Source organism: Chenopodium album, chromosome 13, assembly GCF_948465745.1.
Source record: "Chenopodium album chromosome 13, dcCheAlbu1.1, whole genome shotgun sequence".
NCBI lineage: Eukaryota > Viridiplantae > Streptophyta > Magnoliopsida > Caryophyllales > Amaranthaceae > Chenopodium > Chenopodium album.
The window spans coordinates 47,476,008-47,500,072 of NC_137846.1; the positions used below are offsets into that span (position 1 = coordinate 47,476,008).

The window sequence follows — 24,065 nt, forward strand, 5'->3', positions numbered from 1 at the left end:
ATCAATTATTGATCATCACTTTCTACTAATTTGATCTCCAAAAGAAAGCATAAGTTTAATGGTCAAGATATCAAATGAAATTGAGATAAACACATGTATTATTTAACGAGTATGGTGAAATGAAGACATCTAACTTATTCATGCAAAGATTTGAACATTCAAATCCAACTTGGGAGGATCAGCTATCAAGAAATTTTATTATGCTACAAATTGAAAATTACCCACCGGCATTAGGTTCATTACAACGAAAAGACCTCATGTTATGTAATTATCAGGGGGAGAAATACGCGCTGCACTCCTTTTCCCTTAACCATGGTTTTGTCCCATTGGGTTTTCCTGGTAAGGTTTTTAATGAGGCAGCATCCTAAGCTTATTATGAAGAATGTTGTACTCTTTTTCCTTCACTGGGTTTTTATCCCACAGAGTTTTTCCTAATAAGGTTCTAACGAGACACAATCTTCAATATGGACATCTAAGGCAGCATATATGACTAACTATATGCGCATTAACATCATACTATTTTGAATAATGAACATCCAAGGGGGAGTGTTATGAAATATACATTAATGTATGTCTATTATACTTTTGCAACCTATCAAGCTTTATTATTTCCACTTTATAACCTCCCTTGTAACTCCCTAAGCCCTAACTCTTCTCATAATGGTGACTTCTTATTGTCACTAGGAAGTTAATAATGATCTAATGTGTGTGTGTGTATATATATATGTATATATATATATATATATATATATATATATATATATATATATATATATATATATATATATATATATATATATATATATATATATATATATATATATATGTTGTATGGAAGATGGAATATACAATGAAGATTTACACTACATTTCATCTTTTATTCTTACTTTTCTCAAATTTATAACATATTAAAAGTTTTTGTATACTGCGCGTATCATGTTGATTAACCACCTAATCCTATATAAAAAATAAAAAATAAAAAAATAAAAAAAAATATTCCTAACATGTTTTAAAATTCTGTTTTTCTCCGTGGACCTTTTTTCTTCGGCGCTGCACTCTCCATTGATTAGTACATTAAATTCTCCTTTTCCATTCAAGCGGCTTCTGAGCTTCCTTCTCCCATTGAACCATCTTCTTAAAGGTAACATTTTTTTTTTTTTTTCATTTTTTTAATCATCGAATATCAATTTTGAAATCTAGGGTTTACTTTCACACTATCATTATTTAAATTAGCAGTAGTCATTTTAGTGTTCTTCAAAGTTAAATTGTTGAACTGTTGCTTAAATACACTCAAATTATTATCAAAAATTAAACCAGCGATTTCGTTGCTAGAATTTTGGTATGTGTAGTTCACGCTATTATTATCATGCAAGAATAAATTAATGCGATTTTGTGAACTTAGTTTGATAATTCAACTCTAAATTGGCTGCTAATGTGAAATTGTGTATTGTGATGCATATTTCGGGCCTAATCGAGCCCATGAGGCTGTTCAAGCTCGAGCCGAGCCTAGCCGAGCTGAGCTCGGGTTTTTAGGGAGGCTCGAGTTTCGAGTTTGCGTAAATTCTATGGAGCTCGAGTCAAGAAGGTTTTACATAACTAATTGACCCTCAAAGTGTCGTTTATTATTCATGTCTAGTGAAGGCCTTTTAGTATATAAAGCTGTATTCCCTTTAATAAAGAACGAATATAAAATACTTATTTTCTATAACATTAGTTAAATGGTTTATTTGCACATAGAATCTTCCAACTTTATGCATGAATTGATACCAAATGTTTTTTTGATATTTATGTTACAAATAATAGGAAGGGGTTAAGTGAAAGAATTGTTGATGGCATTTGCATCAGCAGCAGCAGTAGGACTGTTAGTAGCTGGAAACGGCCTAAGAATGGCAAATTCCACAACTACGCAAGCTTATCTTGAGAGCAAACCTGTTCAAGAAGCGAAGGCCTTACTTACTGAACTCTGCCGTCAATTCTATCACCTTGGTTGGGTTGGTGGCACTGGTGGCAGCATCACGCTCAAAGTTCATGATGATTCCATCCCTAAACCCCAACAAATCATCATTATGTCTCCTTCTGGTATATTCTCTTTCTTGTTTTATCTGTTTAATTGACCAATTTGTGTAGATTTGTGGTGTTGGTACTCTTTGAGTTTAATACTTTGTTGTCGTGCAAGTCTTTGATTAATAATCTAGATTGTGTGGTTGGTACACTTGGACAATTTTTTTGGTGGTGTATGCGTATTTGATTGTGTTTTTTTTTTTTTTTTTGATGTGGTTACCCATTACATTAATTTTGTTCAAGGGTTTGATTGTTAGATTGTGTAGTTTATAGTGTGGGGAATCTATTGTTATAGTAGTTTAGAGTGTTTAATTGATCAATTTGTGTGGTTTTATGATGTGAATTGGAAAAGCTTTAAGCTTTGATTTTGCTAGAAATTGATTTTGTGTTTCAATTGGTCAGTTGTGCCTGTTTTGCCATTTTAGGCTACTTATATCATCTTGGTTGCCTTTCTATTTTTTTATTGTTTAGAAGTCTTATTGAGCTCTTATGTTGCTTCCGATGCTTCTGTTTGTGAGTAGGAGTCCAGAAGGAAAGGATGCTTTCTGAGGATATGTATGTGCTTTCCTCAGACGGGTCCATTGTATCTGCGCCAAGTCCAAAACCTTACCCTCACAAGCCACCTAAATGTTCTGATTGTGGTCCTCTGTTCATGAAGGTAATCTCTTCCTTAATTCATTGAGTTGGCAGCTGAGTTTTATGGCCATCTGCAATCAAGGAGAGGAGTTGCAAGGCTCAGTTTTTCTAGTTTCTATGGGGTTTCCTGCTTGCTAGTTTTGTGCAAAAGCCTGTTTGATTGCTTTCTCTGTGTAGCTGCTTATGTACACTGCATAAAATACAAAATGTAATTGCTGTTTTGGAGCTGGTGATATTTGGGACTAGATATCTTACATTATTTGTTCCAAAGGATGGCTATCATTTCATTTCTTGGTTGTTATTCCAACAGCTTGTCTAGGTATTATTAGGCTGATTTAACAAATTCTCTGTCTGATGTTTTGAATTTTCACTTTTGAGTGGTCTGATATTCTGATTGGTTCAGTTAACACTATATGGATGCCTAGAAGTTTCTATTTTTAAGTGGTACTGTTGTCTTTGTGTGTTGTTTCTGAAATATGACCGTCTCTTCTACTGTAATATTCTGTGTGAAAATGTTGCTTGGGGTTCCAGGATCATCAACTTAAGTCTCCATCGTTTGCAGGCATACCAGATGTGTAATGCTGGAGCTGTCATACACAGCCATGGGATGGAAAGTTGTCTAGTAACAATGATGAATCCAACATCAAAAGAGTTCCGAGTGAGTTTTTTACTTATTGATCAATTGAAATTGCTGCCCACACTTATATGTTTATTGAATCTTGTTCTCTTGCCGTCCTTCTCTCCAGTATTGCTTGTGCTTAGTAAAGACTTCAACAATGGAAGTTTGATTGGCAATTATATTATTAATTTGTGTAGCTAGGTAACTTAGGTCATCCAACTTTGCTAGTATAATTTTACCTTTGATTTTGGTAGAATATAAATAATGGCTATGACTATGTAAATCAACTACAATAATTTCTTTTATGCGCATGTTACATTTCTTTCCCTCTAGGGGGATAGGATGGAGTGATACAATTTCTTCTACACATTCTTTTCTTCTTCTAAGTCATGAGCTCTAATTAGTTGGCCTTAAAAGTTTTAAAGTGAATTAGTTTTTAAACATGTAAAGGTAGCAAAGTATGTGAAGCACAAATACTTTTTCGTAGAAATCAAAATTTCACAATCACCAAATATGCTATAAGTATCAACATACCTAAAATATACAAAAATATATTGTTATGGATAACATAAGTTTAAGGTTTTTGATAAGTATAGTTTAAGTATTTCCTTCAAACAATGTGCATACTTTTATTCAAAATGATAGTTTATAAGCAACTATAGAAAATAATTTATTAGTATAATTAAGCGATCAATATATTTAGCCATAAACAAGTATTTGATTAGCATGCTTAATTTAAAATAATCCTATAAGGTTGCGTACAAGCATGGATTGAGCCAACTATAAGCAAATGAGCAAGGCTACATTGACACATCCTTACAAGCTAGCCAAAGGTCGTATGTGAGTATGATTCTTAGGGTGGTTGGCCAAATGGATGAAAAATGAAAGAAGACTTAGTCTAGTTTTCCCTTCTTAGTGGAGTTAGTTTAGGAAAGAATCAAGGGAATTGATTTGTTGCTGTTATACCACATGAGTTGGATCGTAATAATACCACGTTCATATTCTTTCTCATTGCGTGATTGGATCTTGTGTGCTAGCCAACAATCAGAGGAGCTAAGGAAAGGCACACTACAAAGGTATATTACTAGTTATATTAGGTTCATGATTACTATGTGTATAAATCCATATTTTGATATTTTTCGCATAATATATTTACATCAAAACATCACAATGGTAGCAAGAGTCATCTTACACATATGAATTTTTAGTCTAATATTTAATAAATGTTCCAATTTTATGAAATTATCACTATATTAATTGGCATGATTTTTTGGGGGTTTTAATCTTAAGGATATTTGTTAGAAACGACTTTGGAGCTTTTTGTGAGATTTAATCATTTTTAACAAATAAAATTTTGTAAGATGAAACCTTACTCTTTTCTAGCATAAGATCATATCTTTTCCGTGTTGACCCGTGCTTTCCCACCATTGCCTTTTCTTCTAATTGCACTCATCTTCTTCTATTTGCTCACCTTTTTACCTCTAAAACAAACATATTTCATCTTCTTATTGTACTTTTACATTATGAAACCACCAAACTAAATGCCTCCATTTTTATCTTCTTCATTTCCTTCAAAAATACAGCCATTTACAATCCCTCTTCAACATTTTTCTTATTCCTTTCTAACCATCTTTTTCCCGAATTCAACCCTTCTAACCATAAAATATTTAAACAAATCTAAAAATTGTTCTTTAAAGGCTATGTTAGACCATTTTCAATGGTGAGACTCATTGGAGTTTGTTTAGGAGAGTGTATTTTTTGTAAAGAAAACCAATAGGCTGGTATCTAAACTTAGAAAGTTGCTAAATTTAGATACTTAACTTTGAGTCTTAATTGACAAAATTGTGGGCCCTTATCAACATTATAATAATTTTTATTTATTTATTTAATTTCTAGTCATAACAATCTCTAATAAAAAATAAATTGGATATGGTGGGCCATAATGGAAAGTGACATTAGTATACTTAAAACAGTCTCACCATTGAGAACTTATGTATCATATGAATTGCTAAAGTGAGAAATGGGTTGGGTATTACCATGGGGTGTGAAAAACAACTCATTTTGTATTTTGCTAAATTGTGAAGTGGGTTGGTTATACTCTAAGTTGAGTGTGACCATTGGAGATGGTTGCTATGGATTAGGGTGCTCAAGATGTTTGAATGAAGCAATAAAACAGAGAAACAGAGGAAAGCTTTGGAACTTTTGATTAAGCTCAAAGATAACGGCTACAATGGGGAAAGCTAAAGCTCATTCCTTGAAGGCTACTCTTCTACTCTACTACTACACTACTTACTATTACTTCCAACCACATGAAAAACACTGTTACATTGCTCTCTCTTTTTATACCAAGCTCTACACCCTAACACAAGTGCCCTAGTCATTAAAGCTTTTGTCTAGTATTGTAACAAAGTGACTGCAGCCCCTTTGCCACACACCTTAGTGGAGAATTAAACTTGTTTGTCTTTTTGTTGCTGCACTGGCTGCTGCCCTTGATCTTGCCTCTTGGCTTGTTGCTTGTGCCTCCTTTCGTACACCCGAATAGCTTGTTGAGGTGGATCGACCCGGTTCATAGCAATGGTCTTACAGTTTTAATGTATATATTTTGTGAAAAACATCAATATTATGGATCTATGCACCTATAAATTGTGAACTTAATATGTATATTAATATACACTTGTAGTGTGCCTCCCCTAGCCAATTTGTAAGGTTACAAGACTTTTTGAACTTCCCACGGAACTCTTCTAATTAGCACACACGATCTAACCGCGTGATGAGATTGACAAAGCAAGAACTTTTCTCTTCTCTCTACTTCTATCACACGTTTGTTACATTTTTGGCAAATGAATGAACACGATATTTAGATTCTAATTCATGTGGTAATATAGTGTAGGATAGAATCAATCCCCTTGTTTATTTCCTAAACTAACTTCATTTGAAAGAAAGGAAAACCAAGACCAAGTTTCTTTCATTTCTCATCCATTTGGCCGGTCACCCTAAGCATCATACAAACTCTAGCCGGCTTGTGGTGATGTGCCAATATGGCCTTGCTCCGATCTTAGCCCTTTTGCTTATAGTTGGTTCGGTCCATGCTTCTGTGCTACCCTATATGGTTAGTTTACATTAAGTTTGAAGCCCAATTACACTAAGCATGTTAGATAGCATTTTTCAGCATATCGATGAATTTGTATCCAACCCTATAAACTATCGTTTAGAGTAATGCACGTTTTACCGGACGTTCTTCCAACATATATATGATGTGAGTTTGTCCTGGTGGAGCAGTCATTTCCTTGGTTTGAACCTTATATCTCCCCTTTCCCACTGAGATAGCAAGGTCTCCTTAGCCCATTTTTCAATGCATACCAATTTATATGATTTTTGTTCTATGTTTGTGGGTAATGATTATATCTAGATAGCTGTAGCTGCTGATCTTCCTAGTTCCTATAATAGATTATATAAACATTTTATAGTCCCTTCTGTTTGTACTCTTAGCTGTTAAAAATAATAGGGGAAAGAATGTAGTTATAGCTCTTTAGTCTTTATCCCTGCCTTGTTGCACACCTAAAGTTCTGTTGTGAAACCTGATCTAAGCTACTTGAATATTTTGTATGATATCATAATTGTATTGGAATGATTTACTCAGAAAATTTTCAGTAGATCATCTTGGTATGATTGAACTAATGGTAGCTCACTCAAGCTATTTAGAGGGATGATGTGCTTCAAAGACCCACAATCAGGGCAATATTTCCTACTGTCTTTATCATTAGACATTAGTACTTGCTTTCATTTCTGTGTGTTGCCTATTTTTATATATATATATATATATATATATATATATATATATATATATTTTTTTTTTGTTTTGATAGATCACTCACATGGAAATGATCAAAGGTATTCAAGGGCATGGTTATTATGATGATCTTGTAGTTCCAATCATAGAAAATTCAGCTCATGAGCGGGATCTCACAGACTCTCTTGCAGCAGCTGTAAGTCCTGTATAATATGCTCCGTTTAACCCATATTATCTATTAGCTTTGGGATAGTGGCTCACAATAGGATTGCAATCAACAAATATTATAGCTAGCAAATAAAGAGGGACAAAGGGATAAACTTGTGTCTTACTACTTATATCTACCTTACAGCTTCTAGGTGGTGATTAAGGGAGTGATCTGTAGTCATTTTTCTGTAGCAAAATTGCAATTTCTCTTATGCATTGAGCCTCTAAGGTCTATTAATTATTCATAGAAGTTTTCGCTTTACCTTTTGTTATGATCTTCTCCCTCTCTCTGTCTCTCTCTCTCTAGAGGAAAAAGGAACAGTTATAAATGTCATCATTAGTGAATAGTTATTTATCGTAAAGTGGTAACTGTGTCAGTATAGGTTTCCACATGCCTTCTAATCCATTCGCTTTTCTACAGATTGAAGCATATCCCAAAACTACTGCTGTCCTTGTTCGGAATCATGGCATCTATGTGTGGGGAGACTCCTGGATTAGTGCCAAGACCCAGGTTAGTTTTGTAGCCAACTTGCTAATTGATCGATTAGTCAATATGTTCTAGCACTGTCCCATTCATTCCACTATGAAATTGGTGTGGATTAACTTTTTTCTACAATGTAAAGATAACGGAAACCCCCCTTTGTAGTGGACTTTTTTGAATTGTCTTCATCTGCTGCTATGATGCATTGGTGCTGCATTGCAACTTTTGCGACATTTTTCCATTTGAAGTTAGATGATATGGGATCTTGCTCATGCTTTGATGAATTCTTGAATTTTACCTTCAATTTACGCGTACAAGCTATGTACATTACAAGCTTTATGAATGGAAGTAGTTTGTTTTCATATTGCTATGCCAGCCTTTGTGCATAGTACTGTATCATTTAGTCTTTTAGGGAGGTGTGTGATTCAACAAGCCTGGTAGTATCGTTAGGACTTAACAAACATATAAATCTTCCTATGTGCTTGCAAGGCTTACTGTTCTAGATGCAAATTTATTGACTCAGCTATTTCTCTAAATCTTGTGTTCGACTAAAATGTCCATGCCTGAAGTTAGGGTGCCAGGATGTGATGTTTCTCGACACTTAGAAATTAGTCCCAAGCTGAGGAATCATCCGGTATATTTACCCAGTCTAATTATCAGAATTATAGCCATGATGGATCCTTATCCGTTTCTGAACATAGATTAGGATTAATGGTTTGTCCATCTACTGCAGACATTTTTAAAGTTGTGTTCTCTCTCTTCTTTCTCAATCTCTATTCATGCCCTTCTCTCTCTTTTCTTTTCTTTCTGTTTGTTGATCTCCTTTTCTAGCACTCTTCTACGCTCCTTGTGTATCATTATCAACTTGAGTGGGGCACTTAAAAGTTTAGTCATTAAGACTTATTCTTTTTTATTGGGGTAATACCAAAGGATTTTTCATGTAAAAAGAAGATATATTGTAGGATAATTGTGTCAAATTCCAAGCATGTTTGGTGTTTGAAAAACTTGGGTCCTCCTTTATCAGAAGAAGAGAAGCTTTGGTAGGGGCGTTTTGTGGTTATAGGTCAAAAGAACTCCTTGGCCAAGTTTCTTCAGCTTTGGCCAGAATTTAGGGCAGCTTTTGTTAGAGTGGCAAAGGGCGAGGTTGTGGCTGGTGCTCCTTTGTTTTAATATTCAAGTAGATCATGTATGGGTCACCACCACCAAAAGTCAAATTGTGTTTGAAATCTAGTTAATAGCTTCCTTTGATTTTTGTTGATCAGCGGCAGCAGCTTAGAGTTTAGGGAGCTCTATGCAAACATGTAAATCCATGCATTTGGAGGCGAATGAGTTTTGTGATGCCCTAGATATATTGTGGAGTGATGCACATGGTGTCATGTCTACAGCACCTGAAGTGATGATTGAGGAAGTGGATACACATCATACAATGATGCGTTGTGAGCTGTAGGACATGGATTGGATGTCTATGTTCTAACCCTTGCTTGACTTATGGTTTCACCATGTTTATCCTGTTTGAAATGGGGCAACTAATTATTTTACTCTTCGTAGCTAAGTGTGGAATAAAATATGGTGGAACATTGTCTTGGGGAGTGGCTACCCTGGTACTGTGATGGTTGATGAACCTTTTTTCTTATCAATGTGATCTATATATGTAGAAACAAGTTTGCATAGAGCTAGTAGAACTAGTAGTAGTATCCGTAGCCTTTGGTCTGATGTTGAGGTTACAAAGGAGTGGCATGGTTTGTTTATTGGTCATATGGGCTATATTGGAATTTTAATGGTCTGTTTTGACCTACTATCTTCCATATTTGTTTTGCATCTGCCATAAAGTAAAAGTGCTTTACAACTTGGGGCCCGGGGGATAGTGGTTCTGGCCATGGAGTTAAATTTAAGTAAGGTGATCTTCTTGTTCTTGGTAATCGGATCTTCTAAGGATGATTGCTTCTTCTACTGGATCCGGATACTCATCTTCGGAGTGTATTATATGCTGATGATTCTTTCTCTGCAGAAGAAACACACACCAAGGTTAGCTGGTGTTTTGTTGGTAGTAGTATCTATGCAGGTCAAGTAATGAGCTCTGGTTCTGGGCATTAGATTTTTTGGTTTATGAGAATCATCTCTGATGAAGAAGGCATGTTATTGGTCAAGCATAGGTCCTTTATATATTAGGTATATCATTGTTGGTTTCGCAGTTTGTACATATCTATTTTAAATGCTGTTATCCAGCATCCAGTGGTCAATTTGGCTGGCAGGAGGAAAGAGTAGTTGCCTTCTAACTTTAATAGTCCTAAGTGACTCCCGCTAGGCTGCTATTAATGGAAGGGGTAGTATCCAATATTAAAAGCTTGTGCTTGAAACTATTATTGAGTTAAGAATAAAGGAGGGGTTGGGGAAAATTGCAGATTGGGGACTGAACTTTCATTAGTAGCAATTAGGGGACTTAAACCAGTTTTCAGGCATAACCGGTCATCAAGGCTTTTTTTTTTTTTTTTTTTTTTATTTTTTTATTTTTAAATACTGATATCATTTCATAGTACAGTTATTTCAGAGATATTTTTTATGAGAATTACAGCTTAAACTCCATTGTTAAGTTTCATTGTTTGCCATAAATCTTGCCAATTCATCACAATAATTTATTTCTCACTCATCTAGTACTCACTATTACAATCGGATTGCATCAAGGGTCTGCATTAAGCCCTTTTCTTTTTGCAACGGTTCTAGATGAATTAACTAGACCAATTCAAGATGAGGTTCCATGGTGTATGCTGTTCGCAGATGATATCGTTTTGGTGGATGAGACTAAGGATGGGGTTAATGCCAAGTTGGAGCAATGGAGGCAAAGGTTGGAATCTAGAGGGTTTAAGCTAAGTCGGAGTAAGACTGAATATTTGGTATGTCGTTTTGGCACTCAGAGGGGGACAAGCAATGAAGTGGTGAGTTTGGATGGAAAGGATTTGACCATGAGTGAATGTTTTAAGTACCTAGGGTCGATCATCCAGAAGAATGGTGACATTGATCAAGACGTGACCCACAGGATTAAGTCAGGGTGGCTTAAATGGAGAGCGGCCACGGGAGTGTTATGCGACCGCAGCATTCCCTTAAAGTTGAAGGGAAAATTCTACAGGACTGCCATAAGACCAGTGTTGCTCTATGGTACAGAATGTTGGGCTTCTAAGAAAGAGCATATTAAAAAGATGGAGGTTACGGAAATGCGCATGTTAAGGTGGATGTGTGGAAACACTTTAAGAGATAGAATCAGAAATGAGGTTATTCGCAAGAAAGTAGGTGTGGCGGGCATTGTAGATAAATTAAGGGAAAATCGTCTGCGTTGGTTTGGACATGTAAGACGGAGACCCGAGGGTGCACCGGTGCGAAGAGTGGAAGAGTGGGACCATGGAGGGATTAAACGAGGAAGAGGGAGACCAAAGATGACTTGGTTGGAAGGAGTGAGGAAGGATATGAAGTGCATGGATTTACGTGAGGATGAAGTTTTGGATCGTAAGGGATGGAGGAGAAAGATTTATGTTGATGACTACACGGAATAATCAAATTTGGTTCATGTTAGCCGACCCCACTTTTGGGATTAAGGCTTTGATTGATTGATTGATTGATTCATCTAGTACTCACCTGACTCCATTATCCATCCCATAAAAATTTACTCCTAAAAACCATCAAATTTCCCTTTTTCGACAACGATAGGAAGACAAGGATTAGTGGGTGCCAGCGATGAGTGGGTGTCACCATAAGTATATAGTGAGGACGCGGATAGTGTCTAAGTGCATGAAGGGGTTGGAAGAACGTTGAAAGGGAGAGATCTGCTTAAGGTTAGGAATGTAATTTGGGAGAAAAAACCGAGTTACAATATTGATTAACATGTTTTTTTTCAACAATTTGAAAATTTAGGGAAGAGAAAGAAAATTATTGGTTATTTTGAAGACATGGTTATTGATTTTGAAGAGTAGAAAATGATTAGTAGTGTTAGATTTTTATTTTGGGAATCTTTTGAACTTTTCCGTGATACTTTATCATTTTGGAATTGATGATGGTGATTATGAAATGTGGTGGAAAATCTTCTCTCACTTAATGTAATTTTAAATAGTACTCTGATATATTGGGTTTATTGGGCATTTTGCTAGGAATTATGGTAGGAATATTAGCTCTGTTCGGTCCTCCAATGGCAAACGAGTGGGTAGAAGTTTGTCAGAAGGTTGCAGAAATTACTATACAATAATGGATTTTTTATTTAAGTCATAAACTTGAATTAACTGGCTGTAGCAAGTTTCTGTTGGAAAAGTGACCTCCGACCAACTTCCAATCCCCTATTTGCTTCTAATGGAAGTTCAGTCCCTTGTTTGTGACTTTCCACAAAGTTTAGTCCCCTCCTATATACTTAAACTCAAATATAATTAGAAGAGGGAGCTGGAAAATTTATCTTTGACATTAATCTCGAGGATTGTGGTCTTGGGGAAGGTTTAGTAGGGTTTAATTTATGTTGTTCTTTCAGGTTTTTTGTGCTGGTGACTTATTGTCCTCTGGTTGTAATCCTTCTCTTTGCATTCTAATAATTTTTTTCTTGCCAATGATGTAATTTCTTGCAGTGATGAACGTATTATCGCAGGGATTTACATATGTAGCCATGCAGAACAACCTTTGTTTTGAAGGTTTATAAACTGCAAATCACCCTTACATCAGTACATGTGTATTGTTTGTGACCTAAATATCTGATATATGTTAAATGAGTGACTTTAGTCATTCAGCATGAAGTTAATGTCTGATTCAGTTCTGAGGCTTTCCAAGCTTGCGGACGCTTGAAGCTTGACAATTACTAGTCTAAGCTTATCTTCTTGTACATTTGTCATGTTAAATATCTCATATCCCAATATAATCTAGTCAAGTTGACCATGAGCACTAGTAGATTCCACTTGCAGAGGTCTCATGTTTATTGCTGTGGCTAAAAGTGATCCATATTTTGGGTGTAGAATTTGAATTCCCCATTGTTTGCAACTTACAACAATTGAAAAAGACGAAAAAAATTTAAAATGTGTTTTCTTGCTGGTGTAGAAGGTCATGTAATATTAATAAACATGTGCACATGACTATGAAATTTTGTATTCAGTTGTTCAATTGCTTACTTGTTGGTTGCCTCCAATTAAAAAAATAAAATAAATAAAAAATAAAATTAAAACAAAACAAAAGCATTCTTGTGCACTTGGGTGGATAATTGATTTTTTAATACTTTCCTATTTTTTTTACAGATGTTATCGATCCTTTTCTATTTCCTAATTTTTTTTTGAATTGTGATTTTTTTAGGCTGAATGTTACCACTATCTATTTGATGCTGCGATCAAACTCAATCAAATGGGTTTGGACTGGTCTACTCCTACCCATGGTCCTATTAAGAGGATTCAAGAAGATTTCAGAAGTGGTGAAAGGGCTGTATCTGCTAAGGTTGGGACTTCTGGGTTGAACCCTGGGGAGCCAAAGCCAGTAAGTTACTTTATCTTTTCCATTCTTGAGAAAAAATGGTACTATGATCCTTTGATTTATTATTTTTTGAATTGACTGCATCAAGCTCTGTCATGACTTGATGCTTATGATGGATATGCAATTGCTATTGCTATTGCTCTTTGAGGTCTGTGGTCTGTGGTCTGTGGACTGTTCTAGCACTGCAGGGTACCAAATTCTTCTATACACATGAGTATCACATAGTAGATTCCCTGTGATCATTCAAGGTTTCCTGATGTCCCGTCCTTAGGGTTGCCATCTTGTAGTCTCCAAGTGATGTACCCCTTATATATGGCTAATAAGAAACAGGAAAGGCAAAAGTCTACTTGGATAGATTTCTAACTTTCCATTGTTTGCATGTTAGGGTTTGACCAAGAATTCCTACACTTGAATAGGAAGGACAACTGTTCGGAGCTCCTCCCCCCTCCCCCTAATTGTTTTCCCACAACTAAAGTATTCTATTCTAGTTTTGCTTCCCCTGGTAAAGTAAAATGGCTTTTACCATTTACATAAAGAATTACACTATGTATAGTTTGTATATAATACTACATTGTATGTAATGTTGTAATCCCTCATAAGGTAATGTATCTGCATCTTCATGCCTATAATTCCGACTCAAACATTCTACAAATTAGGTGATTGACTAATTAGGTGATGAAGGTTTTAAATTTGACTTCATTATGAAGGTTCATTTTAGCTCTTCATTCCAATTTCTGTTTGGGACGTGTGATGACTTAGCAACCATGGGCTGTGTACACTAGGAAGAGGCGTAAACCAGCAGCAGCAGACCAATGCAAGGCAAAGGAGACACACAGTCAGCCAAGCGAACGAAAAGACACCAATTGGGAGATAGAAGACAAAGCTACTTAAGGAAGTTTCAGGGGTCAAGAGAAAGAGTCAACTTTGACAATTTGGAGAAAGAAAAGAAAAGCAGAAAAGCAGAAAAGCAAAAGAACTAGAAGACAAACATCATTAAGAGATTACTTCTAACTTGTTTTGTGTATATAGAGAATAGGAGAGGGAAGGAAGGGTATGTCTTTTGAATATTGAAATTGTGAAAGTGAGATTGACAGCCTCAAGTTGGTTAGGGAGAGTGATAACCTCAAGTTATTTTGGCTAGAGAGTGATAGGCTAAAGCTATCAGCTATTTGTGTTGTAATTTCCCTTGTTAATGAAAAGTAATCTCTTGCTTGCTACTCTCTCGAGTGCGTGTTGTGAGCTTGAGTCAGTCAGTTCATAACAGGACGTCACTGAGGAATGTTGGGAACTATCAAATCATTGTTTGTGCTATAAATGGTTTCTTCAGCAATTTCTAAATCCTCTTCATACAGTTGTAGTTGTTAGACACTGGTGAGGGTTCAATTTAGTGTTATTGTGATAGTGATGGTCCAGTGGTAAAACAACAATAGTCTTTCTATGTTTTGGATTTACGCAGAGAGGGAAGAGAGAGGTGGAGACAACAGGGTATGACCCAGGGAAGAGAGAGGTAGCGACATGGGGGTGATACTAAGGGTGTTTGAAGGCAATGGAGCATCAAGACTCTCTTCTTTTTCATGGTGGCATGAAAGGGAAAGCGCTGAATTTTGGCAGGTGGTTGTGGTCCCCAGCGGTGGTGGTGACCATTAGAAGTCAGCCGGAATTTAGATTCCTTATATTTATGCCAAAGATTTGGTTTAAATCCACCTACTCCTAGGGTATAAGAACCCCAAACCTTTGTTGTTTTGAAAATAGGCTCCCCTAGAGGCCTTAGTTTCAGATTTGAAACTTAATGAACCAAACATTGACTATAAGAAACAAGTGTTGGGCGGAGGGATGGGGTGGCATGTATTGGTTTTCCAGGTCATATTTCCATGTTTTGAGAGAGGTAAGGAATCATTAGTGTGGCAATACCCAACTGTCAAGCATGACAACAATGGGGCAAACATGGTGGAAAAAGGGTAGTGGAGGTGGTTTGTTGGTGACATTGATGGTGATAGTGGACTTGAAGGTGAAAGTAGGAGGATGGAGTCTTGCTGTAGCCATGTTTAGAAATTAGTAGTCGGGGTGAGTGTTTGAAATGACCATAGCACATGGTTTCTTGTTAACACAAGGTTTCCTAGAAGGTTTGCCTTTCCCTAAGATGCTCTATAGGTTGTAAAGTTTTCTTTTCCACTGCAATATATCTTACTAAACAAAAAAATAAAAAGACCACAACAGCTTCACTTCTGAAGTTTAATTGAGTAAGATATGCATCACAAACATCAAGCCTGCAAAAAACCTCCTGATTCTAACTACGACCAAACAGATGCAACTTCTTGGTATATGTACCAGGGTCAGCATTTTGTCTCTTAAAATTCAGACAGCAAATAAACTCAAACAAAACTATATGCATTATTGTAGCAAAAACTTAATCAACTTATGTTATCACCAAAAATCAATACCATGACAGCTCTGTCGTCTATTATTTATTCCCTGCGTATCTATTCAGCTCCATCTCCCCTTCCTTCCGGTCTCTCATTTCCTTTGGACGGGGAATCAGAGCAAGCTTATCATATATCCGAGCCTACACACTAAAAAAAATGAATGCATACCAAACCAAATGAAAAACAAAAGTGGGATAAGGTAGCAGAAAGTACAATAGCAAGTGATATAAGTTTGACCTTGAGACATCACTTGTGCCCAACAAATCTTTTCAAAATTACTAAGATCATTTACAATGAGAGTTTTTTTAAGCCCCGTATTCATCGGGACGGGCAGCAAAAAAGAAGCTAACCAAGTAAAAGGCAACATTTTTCTAAAATTGTCTTGTGCCTCCTTAGTTTCTACTGACATATGGGTAATAATATTAAACACGATTGTTCTATGTCTAACTCGTTTGGACTTGGTTTTCTCACCTTGTTTGTCTTTTGTGTTTGTGATTTTGGTCTTCTCTTTCTTTCTTTTCTCTTGCTCATCCCGATGGACATATTCATTACACAAATCATAATACCAAGATGGAGTCCGTAGATAGCTTTTTGGCTCATTAAGGGAGTCCCACTATCACTCAACCTAGTCACTCTTGCTATATCGCTCACATCAAAAGATATAACTTGATCTTTAACTCTAAAACACTTGTTCTCTACATCATAACACTCGAGAAATCGTTGCACCAAGGTATTAGATGTAGCCTTTGGTTGTGCATTAAGTAGCTGATAGACTTGTGAGTTTTCCATAAGCTTTTTTTTGTCGGTGTTTAACTTTTACTCCGTAAGGACTCCTAAGTTGCAGCGACAATCAAATTTCATCCTAACTTTAACTCGCTGCAACTTAGGAGTCCTTATCGAGTTAAAGTTAAACACTGACAAGAAAAAGCGGATGGAAAACTCACAATTCTATCAGCTACTTAATGCAAAACCAAAGGCTACATCTAATACCTTGGTGCACCGATTTCTCGAGTGCTATGATGTAGAGAACAAGTGTTTTAGAGTTAAAGATCAAGCTATATCATTTGATGTGAGAGATATAGCAAGAATGACCGGGTGGAGTGATAGTGGGACTCCCTTAATGATCCAAAAAGTTATCTACGGACTTCATCTTAGTAGTATGATTTGTGTAATGAATATGTCCCTCAGGGTGAGAAAGAGAAGTTCAAAACCACAAATACAAACAAGGTGAGAAAATCAAGGCCAAAGGAGTTGGACATAGAGCAACTGTGTTTAAAATTGTTACCAATATGACAATAGAAACTAAGAAGGCATAGGATAATTTTAGAAAAATGCTGTCTTTTTACTTGGTTAACTTTTTTGTTGCTGCCGTCCGGTGACTTTTGGGCTAGAAAAACTTTCTCATTGTAAATGATCTTAATAATTTTGAAAAGATTTGTTTGGCGCAAGTGATGCTAGACAAGATACATGAATGTGCAAAAAATGTTGTTTTCTAAAGGTCAAACTTATATCACTTGTTGTTCACCAGTTGTTGACGTACTTTCTGCTACCTTATCTCATTTTTTATTCATTTTTCATTTGGTTTAGTAAGCATTCATTTTTTTTAGTGTGAATTCCCCACCCAAAGGAAATGAGAGCGTGGAAGGAAGGGGAGATGGAGCTGTCATGGTATTGATTTTTGGTAATAACGTAAGTTGATCAAGTTTTTGCTATAATAATGCATATAGTTTTTTTTTAGTTTATTGCCTGCCTTTCTGAATTTTAAGAGACAAAATGCTGACCCTATTACTTATACCAAGAAGTTGCATCTGTTTGGTAGTTAGAATCAGTAGGTTTTCTCTAGGCTTGATGTTAGTGATGCATATCTTACTCAATTAAGCTGTTTTTTTTTTTTTTTTTTTGGGTAATTAAGTAAGAATGTATTGCAGTGGAAAAGAAAACTTTACAACCTGTAGAGCATCTTAGGGAAAGGCTAACATTCTTGAAATCTTGTGCTAACCGAAGAAACCCAATGCTTTTTGAGTGTTCTTGTCTAACCAGTGGTACCCTTTTTAAATGGTGTACGCTTGAGTAGTCCATTACTGAGTTTGGAAACCTTTTTTAAGGTGATTTTTGACTTTGCAAATGGCCTTCCAAATCCAGGCAGGGGGATTGTTATCCCACCATTGCTGGTTCTTAAGATATACACTATGGACCCATCTCACCCATAGGTTGTCTTTCTTTGACGCAATGGCCCAAACAAACTTGCCCACAGCTGCTGTGGTCTTGTTTTAAGCTGAAATCTTGTCGGGGCTTGGTTTTGTGTTAATCAATCAGTTTCACACCCTATTGTCCTTTGTGTTGACTTTTTTTTAATTATGTTTTGCTGGCCTATTAATCATGTGTGTTGGATACTTTTTGCATGTGGACCCTTGGATGTTGCCTAATTCAAGTATTGGAAATGCAAAATTGTTTTGACCTTATGTGACTGATAGCATGTGCTGGGATAAACTTATTAATAGCCATTAAGCCTCTTTGTAGTGGTATTAACATATAATCAATCAGTTTCACACCCTGTTTAAAGCTTTATCAGCACTCGAGTCTGTGAAGATTTGACCTTTTTGTTGGGAGCTTGTGTAATAAAAAAAAATCACGTTTCTCAATTTGCCATTCTTGCAAAGTCCGCTAGTTGCCCCACACAGTCGATTAGACTCACTTGTGCCCACGAAGCATGCCCTGATCCAATTTTTTGTCAGTCAATGTGCGCCCCAGACCTGCTCTAGTCAGACCGTGACACCCAGCCTCCTCGTTTTCTTCAGCTTTCCTCAGCCCCAGAATCTACTGTGCAACAGATATTGTGGATGGTGGGTACAAATTTTTGCAGGAATTAATCATTTCACAATATTAGTACGCAACTTTTTTGTAAGTAACTTGGTCAACAACCTTAACCCCCTGCACTCCGGGCCTACATTTTGTTCTGTACTTTTTTGTTTTTTGACAACTTGCTTGTTCATAAGAAATCCAGTGTCCACACTGAGATAACAACTAACATGATCTTAGCATGTATAGGTTTTATGTTACTTGTCTGATTGTCACTAAAGAGGCTTCATCTAATCAAGTAATCATGGTTGGTAGAAGGGGTTGGAGGGTGTATCATATGTGCACAACATTGCTCGTAAAATGAGTAGGCACTTAAAATGCAAGTGTTATGTTCAATATATCATCAAAAATCCTTATGTTAGAAGTTCATCAAGAACATGTGCTATTGTGTAAAAAGAGGGAGTGCTTAAAGTCGTAGGTTTGTTAGTCAAATTACTTATCTTAATTTCCTTGTTTTATATCATTGTGCAGCACTGCATTGTTCTCGACATTGAAGGAACCACAACCCCAATATCTTTTGTTACTGACGTTCTTTTCCCATATGCTCGTGATAATGTTGGAAGACATTTGAGCTCTACATATGATTCTCCAGAAACTCAAGATGATATTAAGCTTCTGCGTGGTCAAGTAAGATCATGTTTCCTTTCTTGAATCTATGATGATACTGTTTCATTAGCTTCATTAATGGCCTTTTCTGATCTCCCGGTTCTTGGTAGTGAGGATTCATGTCTTGGCTTAGGGTTTGGTGTGTATTTCCTTGCATGTTTTACTTTCAAATATGCTTCTTCAGATAATTTTTGCCTGCTTTCTTATGCCTTCAGTGTAAACCAATCTACTAATGCTATAAAGAACAGATATGATAACGGTAGCTTAATTTTTTCCCCAGAACACGAACTATAGTGATTCGGTGTATCATATGTCTGAGGAGTCTGGGTAACTGTTGGTGTCCAAGAAAGTCCACAAACATCATGGCTCACTAAATTACAGTTATATGTGCTTCATAAATAAGGGTCTGATATCAAATATGTGTTGTCACCTGGGGTTGTAATGATCTTGTGAACATCTGTACTGTGCAGTGTTGTTTGATTGGTCAGATAGCTGCTTGCTAGCTCACAAAATTGTTTTTAAAATGAGCATTATTTTTGTAGGTTCAAGAAGATCTTAAAGCTGGCGTTGTTGGCGCTGTTCCAATCCCTTCCGATGATGAGGGTAAAGTGGAGGTTATTGCTGCTTTGGTAGCCAACGTTGGAGCTATGATCAAAGCTGACAGGAAAATAACTGCATTAAAGCAGCTGCAGGTGAGTGGAAGATCACAAAGATGCATGAAGAACCTATCTTGTTTATGCTATTGTCTCAATCCTGAAAACAAATTTTCTCACAGGGTCACATATGGAGAACTGGATTCCAGAATAACGAACTTGAGGGTGTAGTATTTGAGGATGTACCAGAAGCTCTTGAGAGGTGGCACTCTTCAGGCATAAAGGTGAGTTTGTACTATTTGTTCTTTTCAATTTTTTGCTAAATTCATTGTATAATCTGTTGCAATATGGATTAGCTTGTTAGTCTCCAGTGGATAAATATCATGTTAACCGGGCCCTGAGTGTTAGCCTTTTAGACAATCTCAAGATAATTAAGTTAAGGGTCGAAGGCAAGGATGCTTTTCTTGGTTATGCAAAGTAATTCTGCATAGTATATCTGTGGACACCAATCACACCATTGTTGTCAAGGATTCATGCTGGGTGATGTTTGCAGTGTTTTAGTAGTGTTGAAGAGGGAAAAGAGCTTGTAAAATCTACTGCTCTGCACTACTTAAAAACTTGTGCATATCTGTTGTAACTTTTATGTTTGTATTTTTTTTTTTTCCACTGTGAATTGTGGGCTTGGCTAAATACTACAAACACATTAAATATGTTAAATAATTATCAATGTCAAGCAATAGCCAGACACAAGTAAAATTGGAGTAGGGAACTTGCTGGTTGTATTTTGTTGGTTGACTAACTTTTTGTGCTCTCCTTGTTCTTTAGGTTTACATCTATTCCAGTGGCAGCAGGCTCGCGCAAAGGCTTATATTTGGAAACACCAAATATGGGGATCTTAGGAAATATTTATGTGGATTTTTTGATACTGCAGTTGGGTACGTGCTAATTTCTATGGAACATTTTAAACATATTATCCCAATCTTACAATTGATTTGTAAATTATTTCTCAGTAAAAAGTATAGCAATGATAGGCTACAATGAAATTGTAGCATAAGTGCTCCTTAAATGGATCAAGCTACCTGCAATATTTGCCAAGTAACTATTTGAAGATAAATCATTTGGGACCAAGGCTCCAGGCATAAGCGAAAATTGTTTGTATTAATATGGCTCATAAATGACCTTCCTTCACCAAAACAGTTAATCACCAAATCTTATAATGCTTCACTGCTTAGAGAATGTCAACGTGTATACACTAAGCCAACTTTTTTTAAAAAAAGAAAATGTAATCACTGTTCAACTAATGTCATGATGTGCCAACAGAAATATTAATAGTCCTTGACATTTTCAATATAATATCCTTTACCAATATTTGATGCAACGGTGAATTATTAGCAAATGCATCACCTGTGTGACTAAGCATTTACAGATGCTATACCTTATTGTTGATTTCGATTGTTTTGAAGCATTTACAAATGTTCAACCTTATTGTTGATTTCAATTGTTTTGAAGCGACTAGTGTATTGAGAGGTCATTGTTAGATGCAGGAGAGATTTTTAGTGAATTGGTCCAAGAATCTATCACATAGCAATAGCATATCCATCATTGAATTGTGTTTTTTATTTCACAGGAACAAGAGAGAGACGCGAAGTTATGTTGAGATCTTCAACTCAATGGGGGTTGATGACCCATCAGAGATCTTATTTGTAACAGATGTCTATCAGGAAGCCACAGCAGCAAAGGAAGCCGGTACTGCTTGTAGTTTGCAGCTGTAAAATTTTAATTATGTTCTTATCTTCCTGGTTAGCTTTATATCTGATCTTTCCTCTGGTTCAATTCTATCATCTCAGGTCTTGAAGTTATAATTTCAGTGCGGCCTGGAAATGGACCTCTTCCAGAGAATCATGGATTCAAGACAGTGAATTCATTTTCAGAAATATAATACTTCTTCTGTAATTTAGCTTCTGTAATCTTTCTATGACTTGCAATAATATACTTCTAATCTCAAAAGTATCAATAAGATGTATATTTGAAATAATTGGAAAGGTATTTTTGGAATGAACCTCGAAAGTATTAAAGAACAAGGTATTTTACACACCAATCTGTTAAAGAATATGGAGTATTTGCTTTGCTTCTGAATTCAGAATAATAAGAGAAATCATCAGCCATATTCATATGGTGTCTAAAGTCTAAGATGTCAAAATAGAGTCACTATATCTATCTTTTTGACATAATTTTTGTCTTGTCAAAGTACATCATGATTGCATTTGCATTGCTTCCTAATCATAGTTTTATTTGCTTTCTCATTTGCATTGATTTCCACAGCCAAATAATGGTCACAACCGTGGGTCCAATAACACAAATCAACTCGGTGGAGGATGTACCTTCTGCAAGAGGGAAACTGTCCTTTAATTCTTTCGTTTATTTTGTAATTTTTGAGTATAGTAAGAGGGAAATCTCAATGTCAAAATACATAATGATTGTATTGTTTCCTAATCATTTGGTTTGAAAATTTTGATGTCTTTATATCATCTTTTACGGACATTGTGCTATGGTCCTTGTTTAATCATTTGTTTGATTTTATTTTAAAAAATACTAATTTATTTATTTTTCATATATAGTGGACTAGGATTTTACCAATTCAATTTAAGTTACTCCAATTCAATCTAAATCTCATTAGATTCACTTCAAATTTAAACTTCTTAGTTTGGATCTATTTGAAATCCTATTGAAAATTTATTCTTTTTTATACAAAGTATATTTCGTATTTGATAAGGTGATAATTATTAAATTACAAATTGACCCAATAATAACCCATCATGTCTTGATAGATAAATAACGTTGTTGTGAAAAATAGAGAGAATTGAGGGAGAATATCCCATTACTTTATTCATACGATGAGAAATATATATATATGCATACAATCACTACTTCACTAGGGTTTTCTTTGAGAGTACAAGAGTATGATAAACATTCACATATATTTAGGGGTGTAAATGAGATGATACGTTCGTGAAATACTCGCGAACAAGCTCGGTCCAAACTTGTTTAAGCTAACAAACAAGCTTGAACAAAAATCTTAAGCTCGTCAAATAAATGAACAAAACTCGAACAATATCATGTTCGACTTGGTAGCGTTCATGAACAACTCGTTTAAATCCATTTATAAGTTTTTTCACGGCCAATTAAAACTTGAAAAATTTATAAATATTTTATTCATACATATTTGTAAAAATTACTAATTATTTCATCATGTAAAGGCATGAAAACTCCGTCATTACATTTTTCTATAGAAAGAATATAAATAACTTATATAAAATTAAATGGATGTGTTAAAATTTGAAACAAATCATATTTTTAATGATAAATTTCGGCTTGTTTATTTAATCAAGCCCGATTTAGACCCGTTCAAGCTCGAACTTAAACATGAAATGCAAACGAGTATGTTCGTGAACAAAGCTCGAACAAGCCAAATTTTTAACGAGCCTAGCTCGAACAAGATTTTTGAAAGCTCGTTCAAGCTCGAGATAGTTCGAACACAAATATTTTTTATCAAGCTTAGCTCGAACAGACTAAAACTCGGCTCAGCCCGGATCATTTGCAGCCCTACATATATTTCATAACAAACTTAAGGTTGTGATGTAGTGAGGTTTTAAAACAAATTGTTTGACACCAACAATAAAGGTGTTATTCTTGTAAAAGGGAAAAAAAAAATTAGGCGTTGTTTGGTTCATCTAATTTTATTTCAAAATACTAGATGAAGCCTGTGCGATGCATAGTTTGTTTGAATTTTTAAAAATATTATTTTTTTTTTATGTATGTGCTAAAATTTGTTATATATTTAGATAAAATGCATAATATTAAAAGATAATATTTTATATTTAATTAATTTAAACCTAAAAATCTCATTCGCCAATTTTGCTTACATGGCATTAAAATTATTTAATTTTAAAAGAAATTAATAATCTCTTATTTTATTGGCTACAATTAAAATTTATAATTCTACGTGGCGCATTAAGAAAATTAAATCATACATGGCTCTCTAAAAACTCGGAAAAAAAAAAACTCCTCTTTATATATATACTAGATGTAAGCCCGTGCGATGCACGGTTCTAGTAATTATTTTATTAAATTTAAAATTGTGTATATTTATGAAGATCATTCATTAAATATATGGATAAAGTTCCTAATATCATAAGATAATTTTTTAATTTTAGCACTAAAGTTATCTTTTGTTGTTTTATTTATTTTATGTGACGCTTGAATTTAAAATCCCAAACCTTATTCACTAATTTTGCTTATGTGACAA

The 24,065-nt window shown here is 35.4% G+C and overlaps 1 protein-coding gene across 4 annotated transcripts; it reads left to right on the top strand.

Annotated features, from left to right (window-relative positions):
• The first annotated feature begins 985 nt into the window (after positions 1–985).
• LOC145574850 (putative bifunctional methylthioribulose-1-phosphate dehydratase/enolase-phosphatase E1 1) lies at positions 986–22,103 on the top strand. Of its 4 annotated transcripts, XR_014098197.1 has the most exons (14): positions 986–1,141; positions 1,804–2,079; positions 2,583–2,719; positions 3,260–3,355; positions 7,183–7,302; positions 7,735–7,824; positions 13,105–13,281; positions 19,032–19,187; positions 19,709–19,858; positions 19,942–20,043; positions 20,585–20,694; positions 21,387–21,505; positions 21,607–21,841; positions 22,082–22,103. XR_014098197.1 is itself a non-coding variant. In XM_081632708.1 (13 exons), the coding sequence occupies exons 2-13, from the start codon at positions 1,830–1,832 to the stop codon at positions 21,696–21,698; spliced, it is 1,599 nt and encodes a 532-aa protein (XP_081488834.1). In that variant the 5' UTR covers positions 986–1,141; positions 1,804–1,829; the 3' UTR covers positions 21,699–21,851. The 4 variants fall into 4 exon arrangements, 3 of the variants coding, with proteins under 3 accessions (XP_081488834.1, XP_081488835.1, XP_081488836.1); XM_081632708.1 differs by lacking the exon at positions 22,082–22,103 and having other exon boundaries at positions 21,607–21,851; XM_081632709.1 differs by lacking the exons at positions 7,183–7,302; positions 22,082–22,103 and having other exon boundaries at positions 21,607–21,851.
• The last annotated feature ends 1,962 nt before the right edge of the window (positions 22,104–24,065 follow it).

Coding starts and splice junctions, on each gene's coding strand:
- LOC145574850 (XM_081632708.1), top strand. CDS start 1,830: ATGGCATTTGCATCAGCAGCAGCAGTAGGACTGTTAGTAGCTGGAAAC. Junction 2,080..2,582: donor CATCATTATGTCTCCTTCTG/GTATATTCTCTT, acceptor GTTTGTGAGTAG/GAGTCCAGAAGGAAAGGATG. Junction 2,720..3,259: donor GTGGTCCTCTGTTCATGAAG/GTAATCTCTTCC, acceptor CATCGTTTGCAG/GCATACCAGATGTGTAATGC.